Source organism: Dipodomys spectabilis, unplaced genomic scaffold (assembly GCF_019054845.1).
Source record: "Dipodomys spectabilis isolate Male_0828 unplaced genomic scaffold, ASM1905484v1 ptg000052l, whole genome shotgun sequence".
Lineage (NCBI taxonomy): Eukaryota > Metazoa > Chordata > Mammalia > Rodentia > Heteromyidae > Dipodomys > Dipodomys spectabilis.
Genome location: NW_024870729.1, coordinates 3,425,701 through 3,445,866, shown reverse-complemented (window position 1 = coordinate 3,445,866; position 20,166 = coordinate 3,425,701). Strand labels below are relative to the sequence as shown.

At 48.7% G+C, this 20,166-nt stretch overlaps 1 protein-coding gene across 8 annotated transcripts in view; it reads left to right on the top strand.

Annotated features, from left to right (window-relative positions):
- Positions 1–17,322, top strand: part of Ank1 (ankyrin 1) — a 132,151-nt gene extending 114,829 nt beyond the window's left edge. For 2 of the 8 annotated variants that reach the window (XM_042679427.1, XM_042679424.1), the window contains 4 exons: positions 1,757–2,054; positions 7,489–7,572; positions 8,929–9,069; positions 15,670–16,263. In XM_042679427.1, the coding sequence (XP_042535361.1) occupies positions 1,757–2,054; positions 7,489–7,572; positions 8,929–9,069; positions 15,670–15,696 (550 nt within the window). In that variant the 3' untranslated portion in view covers positions 15,697–16,263. The other 6 variants (XM_042679428.1, XM_042679425.1, XM_042679426.1 and 3 more) reach the window with 5 other exon arrangements.
- The last annotated feature ends 2,844 nt before the right edge of the window (positions 17,323–20,166 follow it).

Genomic DNA, 20,166 nt, shown 5'->3' with positions numbered 1-20,166 from the left:
CCGAAGCCTATCATAGGATGTGAAGGACAGAGGCCTTTTGTCCAAGTGGCTTTGTTTCCTAAGTTTTCCCTGAAGCAAAGACATAGTTCTTGCTAAGGAGCTCAGTACTTGCCTAGTGAAAGGCTTCTCTTCCTTCCTCTGATCCTCTCCACTGGAGTTTAGTAAACTGGCTGCTCCCCAGGGTCCACTCAGTGGGACTATCAGGAAATAGAATATCATTTAATTTACTTTGTTTACCAAATGAATACCTTGATTGGTGGGACGAACTGGACAGACTGAGCTGGCAAGGGTTCAAAGTGAAATTCCCATGGGAGTGGCTTATCTTCCAACACCTAATACTGGCCATTCAACACACATCTATTAAATGTTGACTGAGTGCTGGCTACTGCTCCATTATAACAGCAATCACTGTTACTTGGTTCTAGGCCTAGTTATATCACCTGCTAACTCTGTGACCTTGGTCAGCCATCTAGTGTGGACAGGTGAATGTCACTTATTCACAAGATAATAATAGACCACCTACCATTTGCTGGCACTGTAAATAATACCTACATGTTGGGGATATGGTATTAGCAAATCAGACAAAAGTTTCTACCTGAGAGAATTAGTGGAGAAACTGACAAGAAATAAGATAGTGTTAATATATTTGTGGATTCCAAAGCCATGAGTTCAACCAACTGTGGATAAAAAAAGTACTAAAGAAGGGCTGAGGGCTTGTTCAAGTGATACAGCACCTGCCTAGCAAACCTAAGCCCTGAAAAAAAAAGGAAAATGTCTTTTCTGCACATGTGAAGATTTAGCCTTGAGCAGAGGTTGTCGAGACAGTTGGGAGCTAGCACTAATGGTGATGGCATCACTAATAGTGAGGCATCATTGATGAGAGAAGTGTTTGGGTTCAGGATATATTTTTAAAGTCAGACCAGAAAGGTTTTCTGACTAACATGATATGGAATATGGTATGAGAGAAGCAAGAAGACAGGGAGGGCCCTGGTGTTCTCACTTGACAAATAACAAGAACTTCACAAGTAAAGAGAAGACCAGTGGAGTAGGTATGGAGGGAAGACCATAGGTGGGATCTGACCTTGCCACCCTTGAGGTACCTATTAGAAACCCAATGGAGAGAGGCAGAGGAGCAGATGGACACACACATCTGAAGTCCAAGAAGATGTACTCTAGGCAAGCATCTGGATAGATTTAAAGCCAGAAATTGAAGGCACCCACTCAGGCAGTAGGTGTGGTCAGCAGAAGCTCTGAAGACATGTCTGCTGTGGTACTCAGAAAGTCAAGAGAGTCAACAAAGTCTGCTTATAGGAGTGCCAGAGAAGGAGTGATATTGAGGAAGCCATGGCAAAGCATCGCTGGAGGGAGAGTGATCACATTGTCTCATGAGGATATGGGAGTGACCTAGAGGGCAGGAGTGCATGGCATTGTCTGAGGACATGAGCTAATGCATCTGTGAACCCAAAGAGGACAATGGCTCTCTTAAAGAGAGGGGCCCAATGGTCCAATGACCTGCCCCATCCGGTGACACTGATGTGTCATGTGTACCTCTTCACTGTGGCAGTCTGCTGTGTGACCTGTTCACAATCTCTAGACCCTTAAGACTGGATAATAGTCCAGACTGTGTCCTGGATGAACCATAGCCCTGGGGTGGGTTAGGCTGGGGTGGGGGAATGATCTCCAAGAACAGAAACTGAGGGTGACCAGTTGTCCTTCCTCTCTCTCTCTGGCCATCTGTCTCCTGCCTGGATCCCAGAGCACAGGACTGGGATAGACAAAGCTCCATGGTCTCTCACCTGCAAGATGTCACACAAAGCCCCTGGCAAGAGGAGATTATACAAGGCCCACATTCACTCCAGAGAAAGATCACCACTGTTCAACGGCTGGAGCCCAGTGGGCCTCAGGAATATGAGAAGGTGCTGGTATCTTCAAGGGAGCTTGTGAGGATGGAGCAGCCTGAGACTTCTAGCATTCAGGCAAGCAGGGAACACAACCTCCGAGGCCCTGGAGAGTGGCTGCAGGCAGCCGGGAACACCTTCTCCCGGGAAATACAGGTGAGAGCTTATAGGGAGCACTTCCATTCTTCCTTCCCAACCTGGGAAGCTCATGCAGTCAACCTGAGCCAAGTATGTTTGCTTTCTTTAGAAACTGACAGTGACTTCACTTTCTCTTTAAGTGGGAACACAAGAACTTTCTGCCTCCTGGACCTCTACCAAGGAGGGGAGAGGCTCGTAGTAATTGTGGTGATCCCTCCCTTTGGCCACATGGCAGCCCTCCCTCCTCCCTCCTTAGCTAGGGATTCTCAGAATGCTGGGTGGCTTGCTCAAAGCCTTACTCTCCCAGTAGGCTTCAGAGGTTTGAGTGGGACCAAACCACAGTTTCTGTTTATTTTGCTTGCCCAACATGATTTAGAAAGAGCTTGGAGCTGAACTGAGCCAGTGGTTTCATGCCTGTAAGCCTAGATACTCAGGAGGCTGAGATCTGAGGATTATAGTGTGAAGCCAGCCAGGGAAGGAAAGTCCAAGAAACTCTTACCTCCAATTTACCACCAAAAGGCCCAAAATGGACCTGTGGCTCAAGTGGTAGAATGAGTGAAAAAGCTAAGGGACAGGGCCCTGGCCTGAGTTCAAGCCCCTGTACACGGGGAGGGGGGGGGGGAGGAGGGAGGAACGATAGAAGGAAAGGAGAAAAAAGAAAGAAGAAAGGAGGGAGGGAGAGAGTAAGAGGGAGGGAGGGAGGGATGGGGAAAAGAAAAGAAGAAAAAGAACAAACTTGGAGCCAAGAGAACTGCCCAGCCTGGGTCTGCAGAGCCGTGCACCAGCGGCACTCTCTTGGGGCTGCGTGACCAGCCACTCTCCTCGGCACCTCAGTGCCCCCAGTGGGCATCAAGGAAGTGACTGGAAAAAATCATCAGTGTCCACCAGTTCTGGACTTCTGTGACTCTGGGTGTCATCTGGGTTGGAAGGCAGCAAGATATGGGCAGCAACCTTCTCTTCTCCCCCTGCTATCCTAGGCGACTTCCTCTCTCTGTCCTCCCTTCTTCCTTCCCTTCCTCTTGCACTTTCCATCCCTAAGTCTGCCTTGATCTGTTGTCTCTTTCCCTTCCCACCCTTTCTCCCCATTCCCAGGTTCCACAACTACCCACTTACCACTGCCAATCTTGTTTCATCGGCAGCTCTCCTCCCTTCCCCCACATATTATTTTGAAACAAATCTTAGACATCATATTAGCATTTGTCTTTGATTTGTGTATTATAAAATTTTCATTGGCATACTGCATATGTTTTTAATATGCACATGGCCCATGTGCTTGACACCCAGCAGTTTGTTTTCATATTGTCTACCCACTTTCCTTACAGCCTTTCCCTCCCTTCCCTTCCTCCCTGAATCTAGCCTGGCAGGACTCCTTTAGAGACTTAAGAACAAGGCTGGCCCTCCAGTGGTTCTGAGCTGTTGGCTATTAAGAACTGCTAGGAATTAAGTAGAGTTTTATTTAGAAAGCTTCCTTGCCAAGTATGTGCACTTGGACAGGTCAGACAGTGCATCCATTTTCAACTGTGGGCCACCCAGGGCATGCTTTCCCATCAGGCTGCTCCTTGGCACCAAATCCAATCTCTCCCAGCAGCAAGCGCCAGACCCCAAGCATAGGCTGCTCTGAATCTCCCAGGAAAAAGAAGGAAGTCATGAGCATTCTTCCCTCTGCTCCCTATAGTCAGCCCTTGGTGAGGGGAATATGGGGAACAGAGAGAAGACTTCTATATCACATATCCAACTCTTTATTATAAATGAGTAAACTGAGACCTAGAGAGAGGCCTCAGGCTTTCATTGGGGTCACATAATCGGCATTTGGGAGGAGAGTCCAATTTCTAGTTTCACATCCTAGGTGACTCAGTTTGCCAGGCTGAGTACACAGGCATCCCCCTTTCGACTCCCTGGCCAGAGGACTATTGGATGGATAGACTACCATCATTAGGGCATTTGACTTTCACCCAAAGGATGATTATGAGGCCCATTGAAGGTGGTTTGGAAGCTCCCACTTACTAGTATTTATATTGAATCCCTAACAACAATGATGGAGTGACAGAGCAGTAGAGCAATACCAAGTCACTTGGGATTTAGGAAACAGCTGGAAACAACTGTAATGTAACTAATTCCTCTGGAGACCGGTTGTGTGTGTGTGTGTGTGTGTGTGTGTGTGCGCGCGCACGCACGCATGCAAGTGAAACCCAAAGGGTCCTTTATGCATTCTAGACAAGTACTCTGCCACAGATTCATCTTCCTCTTTCCTCCTCTATACTTTTTTTGGGGGTGGGGGGGCCGGAACTGCTGGCCTTTGAGACATGAGTCCACCAGTGGCCTCCAGCTCTCCAATGAAGACTCATAGCCGGGTGCTGGTGGCTCACGCCTGTAATCCTAGCTACTCTGGAGGCTGAGATCTGAAGATCGCAGTTCAAAGCCAGCCTGGGCAGGAAAAGTCCTTGAGACTCTTATCTCCAATAAACCACTCAGAAAACCAGACATAGCATTGTGGCTCAAGTGGTAGAGCGCTAGCCATGAGCTGAAGAGCTGAGGGACAGCGCCCAGGCCCAGAGTTCAAGCCCCATGACCGACAAAAAAAAAGAGTCATAATTTGGCCTTTTAAGTGGTGGTTTCTCTGTTTCTTGTGACTGAGTTTCCTTATAACATTCATTACAACAATTTTGACCAGGGCCTGAGCACTGTCCCTGAGCTATTTTGCTCAAGGTTAGCATACTACCATTTTGAACCACAGCTCCACTTCTGGTTTTCTGGTGGTTAATTGGAGTTAAGAGGCTCACAGACTTTCCTGCCCAGGCTGGCTTTGAACCGTGATACTCAGATCTCAGCCTCCTGAGTAGGTAGGATTACAGACGTAAGTCACTGGCGCTTAGTTTCCCTATACTCCTTAGCTGAGCTACAACTAAATGTCTTATGTGGCTTGAATCTTTGCTTGGGCTTTTATTTATCCAGTTGCTTTCTTGTTGAACAGAGGCCATTTGGGAGAAGTAGGGGAGGACAGGAGTTTGAAATCTTACTTACACTTCTATAAGCAAGTTCCCTTAACTGTCTTTGCCTGTCTCCTCTATGGAAAACAGGAAAGTTGACCATAAATAGTAGGTTTAAGCAAGTCAACATGAAACACATGGACCAACACCTGCTGAGCAGGATACACTGCAATACATTTGTCGATGTTATTCATGGTGCTAGTATTCTTTAACCATGTGGCCTTCACAGCAGTCAAGAGAGTAGGGAGAACACTTTAATTTTCATTTTACAGATGAGGAAACAGAGGCACAGAGAAGATCAGCTTTCCCAAGACCCCATGGTAGGTGAATTGTAAGGTAGTTTGCCTAGTTGGGCTGCTGCTTGAAGGAAACAACCTGAACCAGAACATTCAGATGCGATGGCTGTGTTTGTAAATCAGCTTTGTGAATCCAAGTAAAAAACATGTAGTTTCTACTGAATGAGCATCACTAGCTTAGCACAGAAAGAGGGAAGGCCTTAAATAGATACCACTTCTGTACTAGGGGTTGGTATTGCTGTGGCTGGAAAAAAAGGGACAGAAGCCCCTGGGGACAATGGAAATTGCACACCAGCTTCCATGTGGCCTTCCCTCCTACCTGTGTTGAATACTTACCTTCCACCATCTGACTCTACCTAGAAAGCCACTCACTCTTGTGGCTATCTTTTAAATTTATTTTAATAATACTTAGTAGTTGTACAAACAGGTTACAATATAACATGTCAGTTTGTGAGTACAACGCATCTCAATCAATGTGACCCCTTCCATCATTCTTCCCCGTGTCTCCCAATCCCCTCGTCTCTCAGTTTACCTGTTCTCCTTTTCACATATGTACATTGATTCATTATGGCTGCATTTACCCACCTTTCCTCTTTCTATTCCTCTGTCCCCCTTCTCTTGACTTCATTCCTCCTCACACATACCACATGTGTTTCAGCTGCCTCCCCTGCGTATATAATATTTAGTTGATATGTTTGTGTATGTATGCTTATGCCCCTGTATACATTTTCATGTATGTTTATAATTTAGATCTAACTTATGCATATGAGAAGAAAACATGCATTGGGCTATTTTTTTTAAATAAACTCTTCACTTTCCCAGGCGTTAGCTGGTCCCAGTGCCCAGCATGGAGACCAGAACCAAAGTCCTTCTGATTCTGGCAGGAAAGGCCAGCACGACCCTCTTCCTTTTGATGGTGATTGATGTGTATGCTTGTAGGGTCTGGGAGCCAGCACCTGCTGACTCCCATCTCGCCAAGTTGGACAGTTCCAGCAGCTGGTTTGAGAGGTGAAATTATAGCAGCCAGACGTCACCCAGGACAGAGGCCAGAGCCTGCGCAGCTCGACAGGAGGGCACCGAGGCCATGCTGTCCTAGCTGAGAGGGCAATTTGCTCTCCTGCTTGGAGAGAGAAATAGTGAGGAATAGAAAGCCAACCAGAAGAGAGAGAAAAAGAGAGAGAGGGAGAGGGAGAGAAGATGGTCAGGGCTGCTGAGGGGCTCAGGAGTCCCAGAGGAGCATGAGATGCTGGCTTTCTGCCACATCTGTGCCCCTGGCTCCCCTGGTCCCCAGAAGACTGGCTGTGGGAGGAGGTGAGGATGTGGACTTTCATCACCCAACTCCTGGTCACCCTGGTGCTGCTGGGCTTCTTCTTGGTCAGCTGTCAGAATGTGATGTACATTGTGAAGGGCTCCCTGTGCTTTGTGCTGAAGCACATCCACCAGGAGCTGGACAAGGAGCTGGGTGAGAGCGAGGGCCTGAGTGACGATGAGGAGACCATCTCCACCAGGGTGGTCCGGCGGCGGGTCTTCTTAAAGGTAACACCAGGCAGGCGGCAGGGTGAGGGCAGGAGGGGGCACCAGAACCATAGACAGGGTGGAGCTGGGGGCTGTGTCAGTTCAGGTCAGGAAATGTTTTGGAAGAGAAGAATCAGGAAGGTTTTGGACTGGGCTCTGTCCTGGGAGCTAGAGATGTGTGTGACATGGTCTGGGGACTTCCCTTGTTCCCAGCACAGGGTAACTGTCCAGAGAGCTGGGCTCTAGGATTTGGAAGATCCATTTATTCTCACTTTTGTCACCAGTCAACTTTAGGATTGCATTACAAGTCACACTTAGAGTAGTACTGCTCATGGCTGGGCATTTAAGCTGTAAAGTTCATCTAAAACAGGAGCCTCGCCTCCTGCTCAGGGCCTGTCTAGCCTGCTGTTAGAAGATAAAACACAGGCAAGCTCTGGACTCTTTCCTGGCCTCCAACCTCAGGCTTCAGGCCTCATGGGGCACCACCCACAACTTGGCTTGATTGTAACCAGTTGCTGAGCTTGAGTTTCTTGCTATTGTGGAGGTTTATTTTATATTTATTGCTGCTTCTGCTTTTCTGTTTCCTCATTCTTAACTCTTATTCCTAAATTCCCACTTACCAAGCTTGTGATTTTTCCTTTTATCTAATTTCAGGGAAATGAGCTTCAGAATATTCCAGGTGAGCAGGTGACAGAGGAACAATTCACAGATGAGCAGGGCAACATTGTCACCAAGAAGGTAGGTGCACAGAGGAACCTCCTGTTCTAGGCAGAGGCCAGTGGAACTAAAAGCCAGTGGAACTCAATCTCATTGCTGTCCTAATGGGGCTGGCATGGCTGTGGCCAGCCACCCCTACAGATGGGAGCTTAGTGCTTTCGGTCCTTTGTAGCCCCAACATGGAGGTCCTCATAGTCTTGGTCCCAACTGAGCCTGAATGGCACAAGCTGCCCTGTCCTAGGACTGGCCCCCTCAGAATATCCAAAGCTAGTCCTACTATGCCCAGCTTTGAAAATGAGCACTAAGAGAGCAGGGTAGTCATTCCCAGGCTACCAGGGACCTCCTCTAATTGACAAGTATGTGGAGATATATTGAATTTATGTTGTGTATTAATAAATATGTCACCAGGAATGATTTAGCTGTCAAGAATCAGCCTGAAAAAAAAGGTGAGAGAAGGGCTGGGTTAGGAGAGATGGGTGGCAATGTCAGACACCTGGCACTCACATACTGTTTTGTAGAATGGGAACTTCTTTGTACTACTACTTAAAGATATAATAATAAAAATGTAAAAATTAAATTTTAAAAAAAGAATCAGCCTGATCAGGCATCGACTGCTCAAGTTTATAATTCTAGCTACTCAAGAGGCTGAGATCTGAGGATTGAGGTTCAAAGCTAGCCCAGGAAGACAAGAAGTAGAGGTGTTGCTTAAGTGGTAGAGCAATAGCCTTGAGCAAAAATAGCCAAGCAAGAGCTCAAGGCCTTGAGTTCAGCCCTCTCCCCCGACCCCCCCCCCCCCCACGCACACATACAAAGAATTAAAAAAGAGCTGTTCTGCTACTAGGAGAGGGATAGAGGAAGAGTTTCTCCAGTTCTTCCATGGGGCTGTTGCTCACCTAAATAGGCAAGACCCTGGCAATCATCTCTTCTCTTATGTATGGGGTAGGACTATGCTTGGCCCAGAGTAAATAGAACTTACAAATCTGGATGAATGAAAAGGATGAGGCGGTGAGGAGGTGGGAGGTGAGCAGAATTGCTATAGATGGATAAATGATGCCTTCTCTGCCCTCAAATACTGGAGATAGAAGGCCAACATCAACTCCCATCCAAAAGACTGGTAAAAAAATCTAGGGATTAATACATCATTATGCATGGTCAAAATGAGCATTAAGTGAAACCTTCACAGAGTCTATACATTCTAGGCCCTCTGCCATGTTCCAGTGTGGCTTTCCCACAGTGGTGGCAGCAAGAGTCCAGTGTCCCTTCTCTTGTCCCTCAGTGACAAGGACTGCCTCTCCCTCAGATCTCACTCCTGGAAACTTGCTTTTTTAAAACTCTACCTTGATGGCTTAAACAACCACCTTCCTCTTTCTCTTCCAGATCATTCGCAAGGTCGTTCGGCAGGTGGACTCATCTGGCACTGATGACACCCAGCAACATGAGGAGGTGATTGTTGAGGGGCCCCTGGAGGACCCTAGTGAACTGGAGGCCGATATTGAGTACTTTATGAAACACTCCAAGGTACTGAAGGGGTGTGGGCTCCTGGAAGCCCCCATTCTCCAGAGTGGCCCAGTGAGGTCATCTCCTGCCTCACCTCTACTCCGCCTCTGCACTGTGCTGTGCTTCTGCTCTCCTTCGTTTTGGGCAGGCTTCCCACCAGCTCCACACTGTCCCTTTCCATTCTTTGGCCTCTTTTTCTCATCTGTGAGTGTGATCTGTCCTGCTTTCTGTCTGCTGCCATCTCCAGGTGGAGCTGAGAGGGAGTGGCCTACAGCCGGATCTGATAGAGGGCAGGAAAGGGGCTCAGATAGTGAAGCGGGCCAGCCTGAAAAGGGGCAAACAGTGATCTCGAGTCTCCTTGGAGTAGTTTCTTGGGAGGTAACAATGGCTTTCTCATCCTTCTGCATGATCTGCATCCTTTTTCAGTGGAATGGTTGCTCCTGCCTGCTTGCCCCTCCCAGGCCATCTTCCCCACCCAAGCACAATGCACAGGGTCAACATGACTGGTCTAGAGATCCTGACTCTCACACCTCCAAACTTAGTAACATTTTATGAGCTTTGGCTTCTTTGTCTAAGAGAAAATCATATCTCTCTGGTCTCTCAGGGAGAGTATAATTGCATGCCCCCTCCCCATGAAGAGATTGGAGCCCAGCCTCATGCATGCTAGGCATGGGCTTTATCACTGAGCCACTTCCCAAGCCCCTGTATAGTTTTGCAACAATGATTTCATTAATGAAAAAACACTCAGCAGAGATAAGCAATGATGTATCTTGGAAAGCAGGTAGGGAGGGCTCTAGCGTTAATAGACTGGAGAGAGGACATCTGAGCTATGAAATTCCAACATGAGGGCCTACAAAGTACTCCAGAACTTGGAGCTGGAATGTCCTGGAACCTATCTGAAGTCCTGCCCAATCCCAGGCTGAGGTTCTCCTTGGTGTTCATGGACAGGGCTGTATGCTTGCTTTCTAGGAAGGGACATTGAAAGTCAGGGGGTGCTCAGGTTGGGCTGGGTGCCCATGCATGGTGAGTGTGAGCATGGGGCAGTGGTGCTAAAGAGGGGTGTGCCATGATGTGCAGTGAGGGTCTCAGCAGATCTTTACAGTACTGGGCTCTAGCATCCAGCTGTGATCTCTACCCTCCCTGAGGGATCCTGTACTGAGCTGCCCTGAGGCTCTTCTTTGTGTCCAACTCGGGGCAACTCAGTACAGGATGCATCGGGGTGGGAGTCAGCAGGGAGCCAGAATCATCATGTCCAGCACACCACTAACTCAGCTGTTACCATCTACATCTCCAGGGTCAGCTTCTGGGGCCAAGCAGCAAGCGGTTGCTGGTTTTCTGCATTTTTGCAAAAAGCAGGGCTTGCTGCATTCTGAGTCACCAGAAGTGCTGACTTGAGGCTTCCCGACATATCTCAGCACTTGGGCAAAAAAGAGGACTGGCAGATCCAGTCCAAGGATAAAATTAGACCTGACTCCTCAGCAGCTTAAGGAGGCCACAGAATTAACCCTGGCAGTACCAGGAGATACTAAAGCAGCTGCTGCTTTAGAAGGCTATGGAGTTGTAATAGGGACCTAGAAAGAACCCTAAGGTGTGAATAATTTTAAAGCAAAAGTATCCCTTTCTATTTTGTTTAAATTTGAGCTTTGGTTTGTCTTAAGTTCTAACAGTGTTCTGAATGGGGATAGTCTAGAAGCCAGGCTGGGGTAAATAAGGAACAAAAAAAATTGTGTGTACTGGTACTGCAGCTTGAACTCAGGGCCAGGGCACTCTCATACTTGGCTTTTTCTGTTCAAGTCTGGCACTCCACCACTTAAACCATACCTCCACTTCCCTGCTTTTTTTTCTGCTGGTTAATCAAAGATAAGAGTCTCATGGACTTTTCTGCTTGGGCTGGCTTCAAACCACAAGCCTCACATTTCAGCCTCCTAAGCAGCTAGGGTTACAGGACACTAGTGCCAGGCAATAGACATTTTGTTGCTGTTGTTTTTGCCCATACTGAGGTTTGAACTCAGGGCCTTGTACTTGCTAGACAAGTGCTGTACCACTTGAGCCATGCCTCCAGCCTGAATTTTTTTAGTATACTATAAATGACCTTCAGAGAAGCTAAAAAACCCACAGTTAATGAGGACGAGATTCACAAGAGCATGGTTTCAGGAACACAGAGCAGCCTGGCTTCCAGGCAGTGCTGTCCCTCTGCCAACAAAAGGCAAGGGCATTGTGTAGTGGGGATAGAAATGAAGGAGAAAGCATGGAGGCTGGCACTTTCCAGAATCCCAGAGGGCCAAGCGGCAGCATGGAATGCTTTACCATCCCAGTGAGAGCAAATGCTGCTGAGAAGACAGTGAGGGGGCTGCAGGCTGTCTGGTTCTTTTTTGGGGTCCGGTCGTGGGGCCTGAACTCTGGGCCTGGGCGCTGTCCCTCAGCTCTTCAGCTCAAGGCTAGCGCTCTACCACTTGAGCCACAGCGCCACTTCCGGCTTTTTTCTTTTTGCTTATGTGGTGCTGAGGAATCGAACCCAGGGCCTCAGGCATGCAAGGCAAGCGCTTTACCACGGAGCCACCTTCCCAGCCCCAGAACAGTGAAATTCTTAGAACAAGAAACTAACTTTATGTTTCCCTTGGAGCACTGGTTCAGTGTTCACTAATTCAGAGTTCACAGAGTAAAACATAACAGTTACTTCAAATGTGGAGAATCAGAGTGTAAAAGGTTTTCTTGAGAGTCTAGATTTGAGGCCAGTCTCCTCCTATTCCCTAGTCACAGGTTGTATGGCCTTAAACAATTCAACTGTCCCAAACTTTGGAATCCTCAAGAGAGAATGGAAATGGTTCCTTTTGATACATGTAAATAAGGAAGTTTACAGGGCTACTGGTATTCACCAGTAGTAAAGCAATGGGAGCTCTGGGTTTTACCCCCAACACTGGAAAAAAAAATGTTTACAAAGAATAATAGCATGAGAGTTATTGTGAAGAGTAAATGAGAATGTAGTCACTCTGGCACTCAATCAATGGCAGGTTGTATTTGTAGAGTCAATTGACCTTCCTGAGCCTCAAGTTCTTTGCCCATAAAGTAGTAATAATGCCAATATTTTCTTGCAGGAAGGCTGTGGAGATGGATGGGCTTATGTCTGTGAAAGGGCTTTACAGGCTGTCAAGTTCTAGTGAACTCTATCAAAGTGCAATCCACAGCCCCATGTCACACCTAAGAATCTTATTAAAATGTAGATTCCCAGGCTGAGGGTGTAGCTTAGTGGTAGAACCTTTATCTAGCATGCGTGAGGCCCTGGGTTCATCCCAAGCACCAAGAAAAAAAAAAAAGGGAAGATAAGGAGCGTGTACGTTCCTGGCCCCTGCCCCAGTCCTGCTGAATTCCATTTCTAGTATAGCATGCTCCATCAAGCTGCTAAGTGATTTTTAATGTGTATTAAAAGTTGAGTTAGTATGTCTTCCCAAACCTCCCAGAAGTGCTGTTATCGTTGTTACATCTGAAAAGCAAGCTGAAAGGAATTGTCACCAGATGCAGGTGAGGGTTAGTGAAGTTACCCTTTAAATATAGAACTCTTCACTTAGGGTCCTTGACTTCAATTGCAGAATAGGAATTTCTGGACAAGTCACAATGGTAAGAAAACTTAATAGAGCTTTACTGAGTAAGTAAACAAGCAAACAATCAGACAGACAAATAGACAAACAGAAGGGCAGGGGCACACTCTAATACAGTGTGGTTGCTCTCCACGGGAGACTAAGAGAGGAAGGGTAGGAGAAAGAGAGAGAGAGAGAGAGAGCACTCTGGTAAAGGCAGGGGTTCTGGCTTCAAAGTTATGCAAAGCTAGTTGTTTTATCTTTGCTCCAATTACTCCTGTTACTTTCTGAGTTTCTGGATGTTTGGGGGCAGCTCTTCCAGGTAAGAATGCATCCTGCCATGAAACAGATCCTTATCCTTGAGATAAGTAAGGCTCCCTGCTATCTTAGGGTCAGAAATGCATCCCTCAGGAAGGAATGGATCTTGTTGTCTCTCTTTGAAGCAAAGATAAGCCTTCTAAGTTTCTAAATACCAGATTTTCGGGTGCCTTCACCAGGCCTCATTTTCCTCAAGTTATCCTGTTTCAGAATGGTGGGGTTTTTTGGTGTGTTGAGATATGGGACACCCTCCATAGCAGGGTACCTCCATCCAGGAGGACTAAGTAGACCTCACCCCTAATTTTGCTTTCTTCATAGTCGCCTGTAGCACTGGAAAGGCTTCTACACTCAAGTTGGAAGTCAGCAGGACGTTCTAGTAAATAATTGCTATTTAATCAAAGCAGATGGTGGATTTTGTGTTCAAGTGTCAGGGCATCAATGTGGAGAGACAGTGGAGGGGTTGGGCTTAGAAGGACTGGGGACAGAGGCAGCATGGCTTGTCCTCTGGGTTCCTATGAGTCTGGGCACCCTTCTGCTCACCCCCCTAGGGCTCTCCAGGACTCTGCAGGAGGAACAATCCCCCCACTCCACCACCACCACCTTTCTTGTTTTCCTCTTTGAGGAACATTCAGACCCTGTGGTTGCAAATTTGCTTTAACTCTGACAGTAGAGTATCTTAATAACTTTAAACCTAATCCATAGTCTCAATGGGAGGAGGTAGCCAGGCTTTGTTTCACCTACAGTCCATTGTTTCACCAGCCACTTCCAACATGATAAAGTCAGAGACAAGGAGACAAGAGGGAGCCACAAACACTTGGGTGAGCTTGGGAACAAGTGCCACAGCACAAAGAGGAAATGAGGGAAGGAGCCTGGCTACTCAGAAGAAAGGGCTCTTTGCTAAGTGGTGGAAGGGTGAGTCTCTCTCACAGAAGAACAGGAGGTGAGGTACAGTGGAGAAGAAGCAGATAAGGTAGCAGGAGGCTGTATTCTTATTCCAGCGCTGAGTGCCTGCTACAGCAGTTGGACTTATTTTTGTTCCTCTCCATCTGGTCTCTGTGGCCTGGACCTTTTTTGTTCAGGGCCTAGAAGAAAAGTTCATCAGAGATCTTAGACTCCTAGATTTCATGTGGCTTCTTACTTCAAGAGTGCTTAGCACTGGTATAGGTAGGCATTGTGGGAAACACCAGGAAGGAATTCCTGACCCCCTGTGTTTATAACCCTCCTACCAAGAGAGCCAAGAAATAGTTCACATGTACAGCATGTCCCTGTCCTAGGCACTTTAGGGACCTGGAACCATCTGAGCTGGTCCTCATACTGCCATCATTCTATGGTAGATGACACTGAGTTGCAGAGCAGGTAACTATCTTAACCTAGGTCAAGGAATAGGGAATTACCAGAACAGGTGTTAAACTGGAGCAGTCTGGCTTCAGAGATCGTGTGCTCGACCAATGTGTCCTGCAATATTCTGTCACTAACAGGTTGCATGAGGCAGGAAACAGGAAGATTTGTGGAGGTAGGCCTTAACCTCAGCCAGAGAGGAGACTGGACTGAAGCTTTAAGAGAGCACTTCAGGCTCACACGGCTTGGGAGGGGGCTTAGCTGAGGGGGGCCTAGGCTGAGAGTGGAGCCCTGTCCTGACAAGAGACAGCGTGATGAAGTTCAGCAGAAGAACCTGGCCGTCCAGCAGCTCCACAGAAGCCTCTGGCAAAGGCCCTTATACCACACTTCCTTCCCTGGAAACATCCAGAATTCAGTTCTCCTTGGCCACTGCCAGCATACCTCCCCAGCCCTGCCATCGCTAAGACCTAAAAGAGCTCTAAAATTGGGAACAACTCTGCCTCAGCATACCTTCCTACCTTTTCATGTCCTAACTACAACCAGTTTTCTCTTTTTAAAATGACCTCTTTCCCCTTGGGTTTCTGGGTCCCCACAAGCAAAATCTTGAGTAGCTTTTCTTGAAAACATGCAGTTTCTCAACCAGGCTGTAGGCTGAGGCCCCATGAGGGGCAAGAATCTTGTGTTGCTGTGAGCCCCAAGTTGCAGGGTTTGACTTTGCCCCATGGGCAAAGAGACATTGTATTCTAGGGAGAATGCATCTGTCTTTCAAAGCTTCCTGCCACACAAGACTTTGTCCCTCATGGGGAAATTGAGGACCGATGCCAGAGACACTTGACAGGAAGGGCTTGTGGACCAGAGCCCAAGAGGAACTATTGTTCTTTGAGGCCATGAGTTCAAGAAGCTAGAGAGCAAGGCTGTGCCATCTCAGGTCCCTAGGGAGGGCACACAGCAGACATTTATGGGGGTTTTTTGGGTGAGAGTATAGGGCACCACTGCCTATCCTCACCTTAATCTTTCTTGGCCCAGCTCCAGGCTCATGTAAGTAGATCGTTACAATGCAAACCTACCGGTGAGGACTTTTCCCAGTGGCCTGGACCAGCAGGAGAGCACCCTCTACCTGCTGCTGGGAGAAGGAAGCATCACACTAGCCCTGCTCTGCACTAAACCAGTGGGCTGGGTGGCCAGCACTGTGAGGCACCTATGGGCAATGAGCAGGAAAGTGTGAGTGGTGTTTCTAAAAGGCCAATGTCTGCAGGCAACACTGCTCTGACTCATTGCCTTGCTTGGGAGCCTGATTTCTTCACCAGACTCCACCTGTGCAGCCACCACAAAATCCATGTTTAAAGTTGCACTTTTAAATTCTAAGTGACTTCTTTTTTTGTGCCCTCAGGATCACACCTCAACACCCAAACCCTGAATTCCACATACTCTGCCATGCACACAGGAGGAGAGCTGGACGAGGGCTACAGAACATGGCACATGTTTTTCCAGCTCACGGCATGACCTCTGTAAGGGACTTCCTTTAGCCTCCTATTCGCATGAATGACTGACTGTAGACGCATGACCTGCAGTCTTCAATCCTGCCTCTAGCGACTGTGGATCTGCCGGGAATCAAGACAAAGGCAGCAAAAAGAGGGCAGAGGAGAGAAAGGGATGGAAAACTAATGCCAGAGAGGGCATGGATGCAAATGTGAATAAGGGCTCTTGTGGCTGAGGGTGGTTTGGGTTTTGTTTTTTAATTGTCTTGATTTTGACTTCTCACAGGGTACTTTTTTTTTTTTCAACCTCATCTGTAAGAAATCCATGTGGGCTTCCTGGAAAGAAAAATGAATGAGAACTAGGCATAAAGTCAGTTTAACACCTTAATCCCATGTCCCCAACCTCCCCTGTCCCTACTCCTCTGCTCTGTTTGTGACAGTTTACCAACTTCCGAGTGGACTGCTCCTCCCAGAGCATGCCACCTGACATTCAGGATGCACACTCCACTCCCCAGCCTACACACTGATTTGACCGTGACCTCTGAAGTTGTGTCCACCATTCTCCAGTGGATAAGATGGATTTTTTTTTAATATTATGTCTCTCCGCCAGATTCAGTAGTAATCATCTTCCAGTAGGAAATTATCACTTGTGAGTGCACTTGGGTCTCTTTGTATTAGGGACTTGAGAGTCTGAGGGAGGATCTCAACCCCCAGGTTGAACTGTAGGGCTCAAGGGAGCCAGGGACCCATCTGAATGGTCTTTTCATTGGGGAAGGGCCAGTGGCTGTCCCAGGATTGCACCAGCATGTTCCATAGAGAAAGAGGTTTTCCATATCTTCAAGCCCTTCTATCATAGTCTGTGTTCAAAGTGTAAACTGTACAGTAATCAGCCTTGTGTATATGAAAACAATAAATACTATGCAAACCAATAGAAACACTTAGCAGTATGTACAAAGCACTAAAGCTCAGCTCCTGAGGACTTCTCCCTCTGCAGGAGAAGGAGCCAGGGCTGTCTCTCAGTGACAGGAAGGAAGGAAGTAGGCTAGTAGTGAATGTAATCTGCCAGTTTCTACAGGTCAGGACCACCCAAAGGTCTCCCAGAGCCAACTTGGTGCTCGAAGTCCAGGCGGCCTGCAGGCTGGGAGGTGGTGGTCTGGGTGCAGGCCCTGGGCTCCCAGCCGGGGCGGAGCCCAGACCGCACCCAGTAGGAAGGAGAGCCTGGCTTCCTTCCTCCGGATCAGAGTCGGAAGGAATCTGACAGCTCCTTGCCTGGGTGCCATCAGGGAAGAGCCTTAAAGTCACTCTAGAGCCTCCGGCAGAGGGAGGCCCGAATCAGCACAATCCGGCCCGCCCAGCTCGGGCGGCGCCCCCTAGGGCCAGGAGAGAGACGGGCAGGCATTTCCCGCTCGCGGAGCCGGGTGACGGACGGACGGACGGACGGACGGACGTCCACTCCCTCCTCCCGCCGCTCTTCGGAGGTGTCCTCGGGACACATCTAAACTTCCAAGTAGCACAGAAGCGCCCTTGACGCCGGCGACCCCCGGGCCAGGAGGCCAGCCCGGAGGTCTCCGGCGTAGCCGGGCGGCCAGGCTCCGCCGTCCAGGCCGCGCGAGCGCGCTGGGCACCGCGCAGGCGGGGTTTGTTTTGTTTTGTGAACCGAACCGGGCGCACCGTGTCCCGGCCCCGCCCCGCGCCGCGCCGCGGCTGCCTCCAAGCAGGCAATTCGGCCTCTGCCGCCTGCTCCACGCACGCACGAGCCGGGCCTGCTCGGACGCGGCCGCGGCCCCGGGCCCGGCCCTTCGGCGCCGCGGGAGGGGCGGCAGCGCGGCTGGGGAGCCGCCCGGCCAGGGCGAAGCCGGGCACCGAGCCCGCCAGCCCGCCTCGTCCTGCACCTTCCTCCCAGGCCGCGCTGCCGCCGACCCAGTAGCCCCTCTTAGCGGCCGGCCTCGGCCCGGCCCCAGGCTATGCTTTGGCACCTTCGCTCCTTCCGGCATGGCTGCTTGGCCGCCGCCGCCCGGGCTGAAGCCTGGCCCACGGCCGCGCGGCGTGGCTGCACGCTCCCGTTGCTAGTAGGAGCTGTTTAGGAGGAGGTTGGGGTCTCCACTTGATGCCTAGAGAATGCTGCAGTCTGCACATTAGACGCTTTTTAGAAGTTTTGAAATTACCTTGATTTTTTTAATTGTTATGAAAAATGAATCATTTCTTGACTCTCTCACATGCTCTGTGACTGGGAGAGAGTGTCCCCCCACCTCTGATGTATAGACCATTCTCCCTACACCAGCTGAACAAATGTCAACATTAATAAAGAAACTGACTCATGACCTGGGGCTCTGTCTCTCTTTGTATCGTCTTGGGAGGGAGGGGGCTTGAGCTGAGTGAACCCTGGCTACAGGTATGGGTCAGATCTGGGGAAGCTTGTACCCCCCCTCCCCGAGGAGTCCCCCAATGTCCTGCTCCTCCAGGAAACCCTGGGCAATCACTTAGGACCATCACCCTGGAAGAAACCCCCAAAGAGATGGCAGAGCAGATTTCTCACCTGCCTAAAAGCTATCCTGGAATGGGGAGACGTGGGCGGGAGAACACACTTCAAGTCACCGGGAACCTGCAGTTGGCGTGCACTGCCAGAGCCGTCTAACTCCCCTGGGAAGACATCTGGCCCTGCACTATGTGCCAGTAAACATTCAAGAACTTGCTATAGAAAGAAAACAGCCTTGTGCTCACTGGGTATCTCACTGGCCCGTTTCCTCATCTGTCAAAAACATTAAATAATAAAAGTCCCTTCCTTTTGTCATGTTTGGGTTCCCAGTCACCACACTTTTGTCAACTATAGTATTAAATAAGAACTGACCCCTGCAGCCAACTTCCCTCTATAAACTCATCAGAACACTCCAGCTCCACCATACCCCAAGCTACTCTCTTGAAATCTAAAAATCTCCTTTCTGACCCCTACCTCTAAAGAACCAATCATTGCTGTGCATTTGCATTACCCAGAAGTCTCTTAAAAATAGTTTCAGGATGACAATTACCTTGATGCGATTGGGAGGCATTCCTGGGATTCAACTAAGTTTCCAAAATAGTTGTGATGTCTGGCAAAGCCTCCTTAGATGAGTAAAAATCTTTTCTCTTGGTCTTAATCTAAACTTGTAGAGAACCATCTCTACATCCTTAAATCCTCTTTCCCCTAACCTGAATGGTCTGTGCCCCCACAGAGTATGACCCTAGTCATACTAGTTCTGAACAAGAAAGGACGTTCCCTGCCCTAGGAAAACAAGAAGGCCGGCAAGGGGTGCTTGTCTCCACCTGCAAAAGTGCAGCCACATGTGAGAGAGAGAGCCCCACAGAGCCCGTAGCCTAGTCTGGAAGTTTTCTAGGGGTCCCAGGCAGCAGAGGGGCAGAGCTAACCTCTGTCCAGCAATCTCAGGGTTTTTTCTCCTGTCATCTTGCTCAGAGAAGGGGCATTCTGGATTCCATTTTCAAAAAAAACTTTAAAAATAAAGCACTGCCCCAAACAGAAAAGACCCCAGTTATCTGGAAATAGCTGTGGTTCTTCTGTACCTCATTTTTCTGGTTGTTGTGAAATGAGAGATTGCCTCAGAAGACCCTCAGATGTTGTTTAAAAAGAATATCCGATAAAATATTAGATGAGTGCTTTGAAATTCAAGTCTGGCTCAAGTATCAAGTATTTACTAGCCCCAGTCAAATGCCTTGTACAGGGCTCCACGGCCAAAGAGGGGAACCTCTCAACATCAGATTCCAGACCCAGACCCCAGACAGACAGAGTCCACAGAGATGTCCAGGGAAGACTGCCCAGAGGTAGAGAGGCTGCACAGCCACCCCTCTTTTTTGCCTCATTGGGCAGGAAGAGACACATGCCTGCCACACTGAGAGCTGCCCACTCCCCACCCTCTGACTCCATATACCCATCAGGCTCTCACAAGAGCCACAGGGATTTACATCCTACCCAGTCCTTGCCCATCTCCCCTACTTACCCTGCTTTTGCACCAAGGAAAGGAGAGGAGAAAGCAGCTCTGTTCTGCAAAGAAAGCATGAGCATCAGCACAGAAAGAAACAGGAGCAGCTCCGAGCAGAGACTTAAGTTCTGCAGTTCATCCTTAGTAACAGCTGTATGGACAGTGATTTCCAGTTGCCCCCCAGAGCTTCAGACACCCACTTTTTCCTAGAACCTGGACTTGGGGGAAGCAGGAGAAGCCTCTGACAATGAACGGAGCTTCTAGGGCTAATTCTCTCTCTCTCTCTCTCTCTCTCTCTCTCTCTCTCTCTCTCTCTCTCTCTCTCACACACACACACACACACACACACACACACACACACACACCTTGGCTGATTTTACAGTCAATCTTTCAAAGTGCAATTTGTCTAGGAAAAGCCAATGTGAGGCCCGTGTGGGT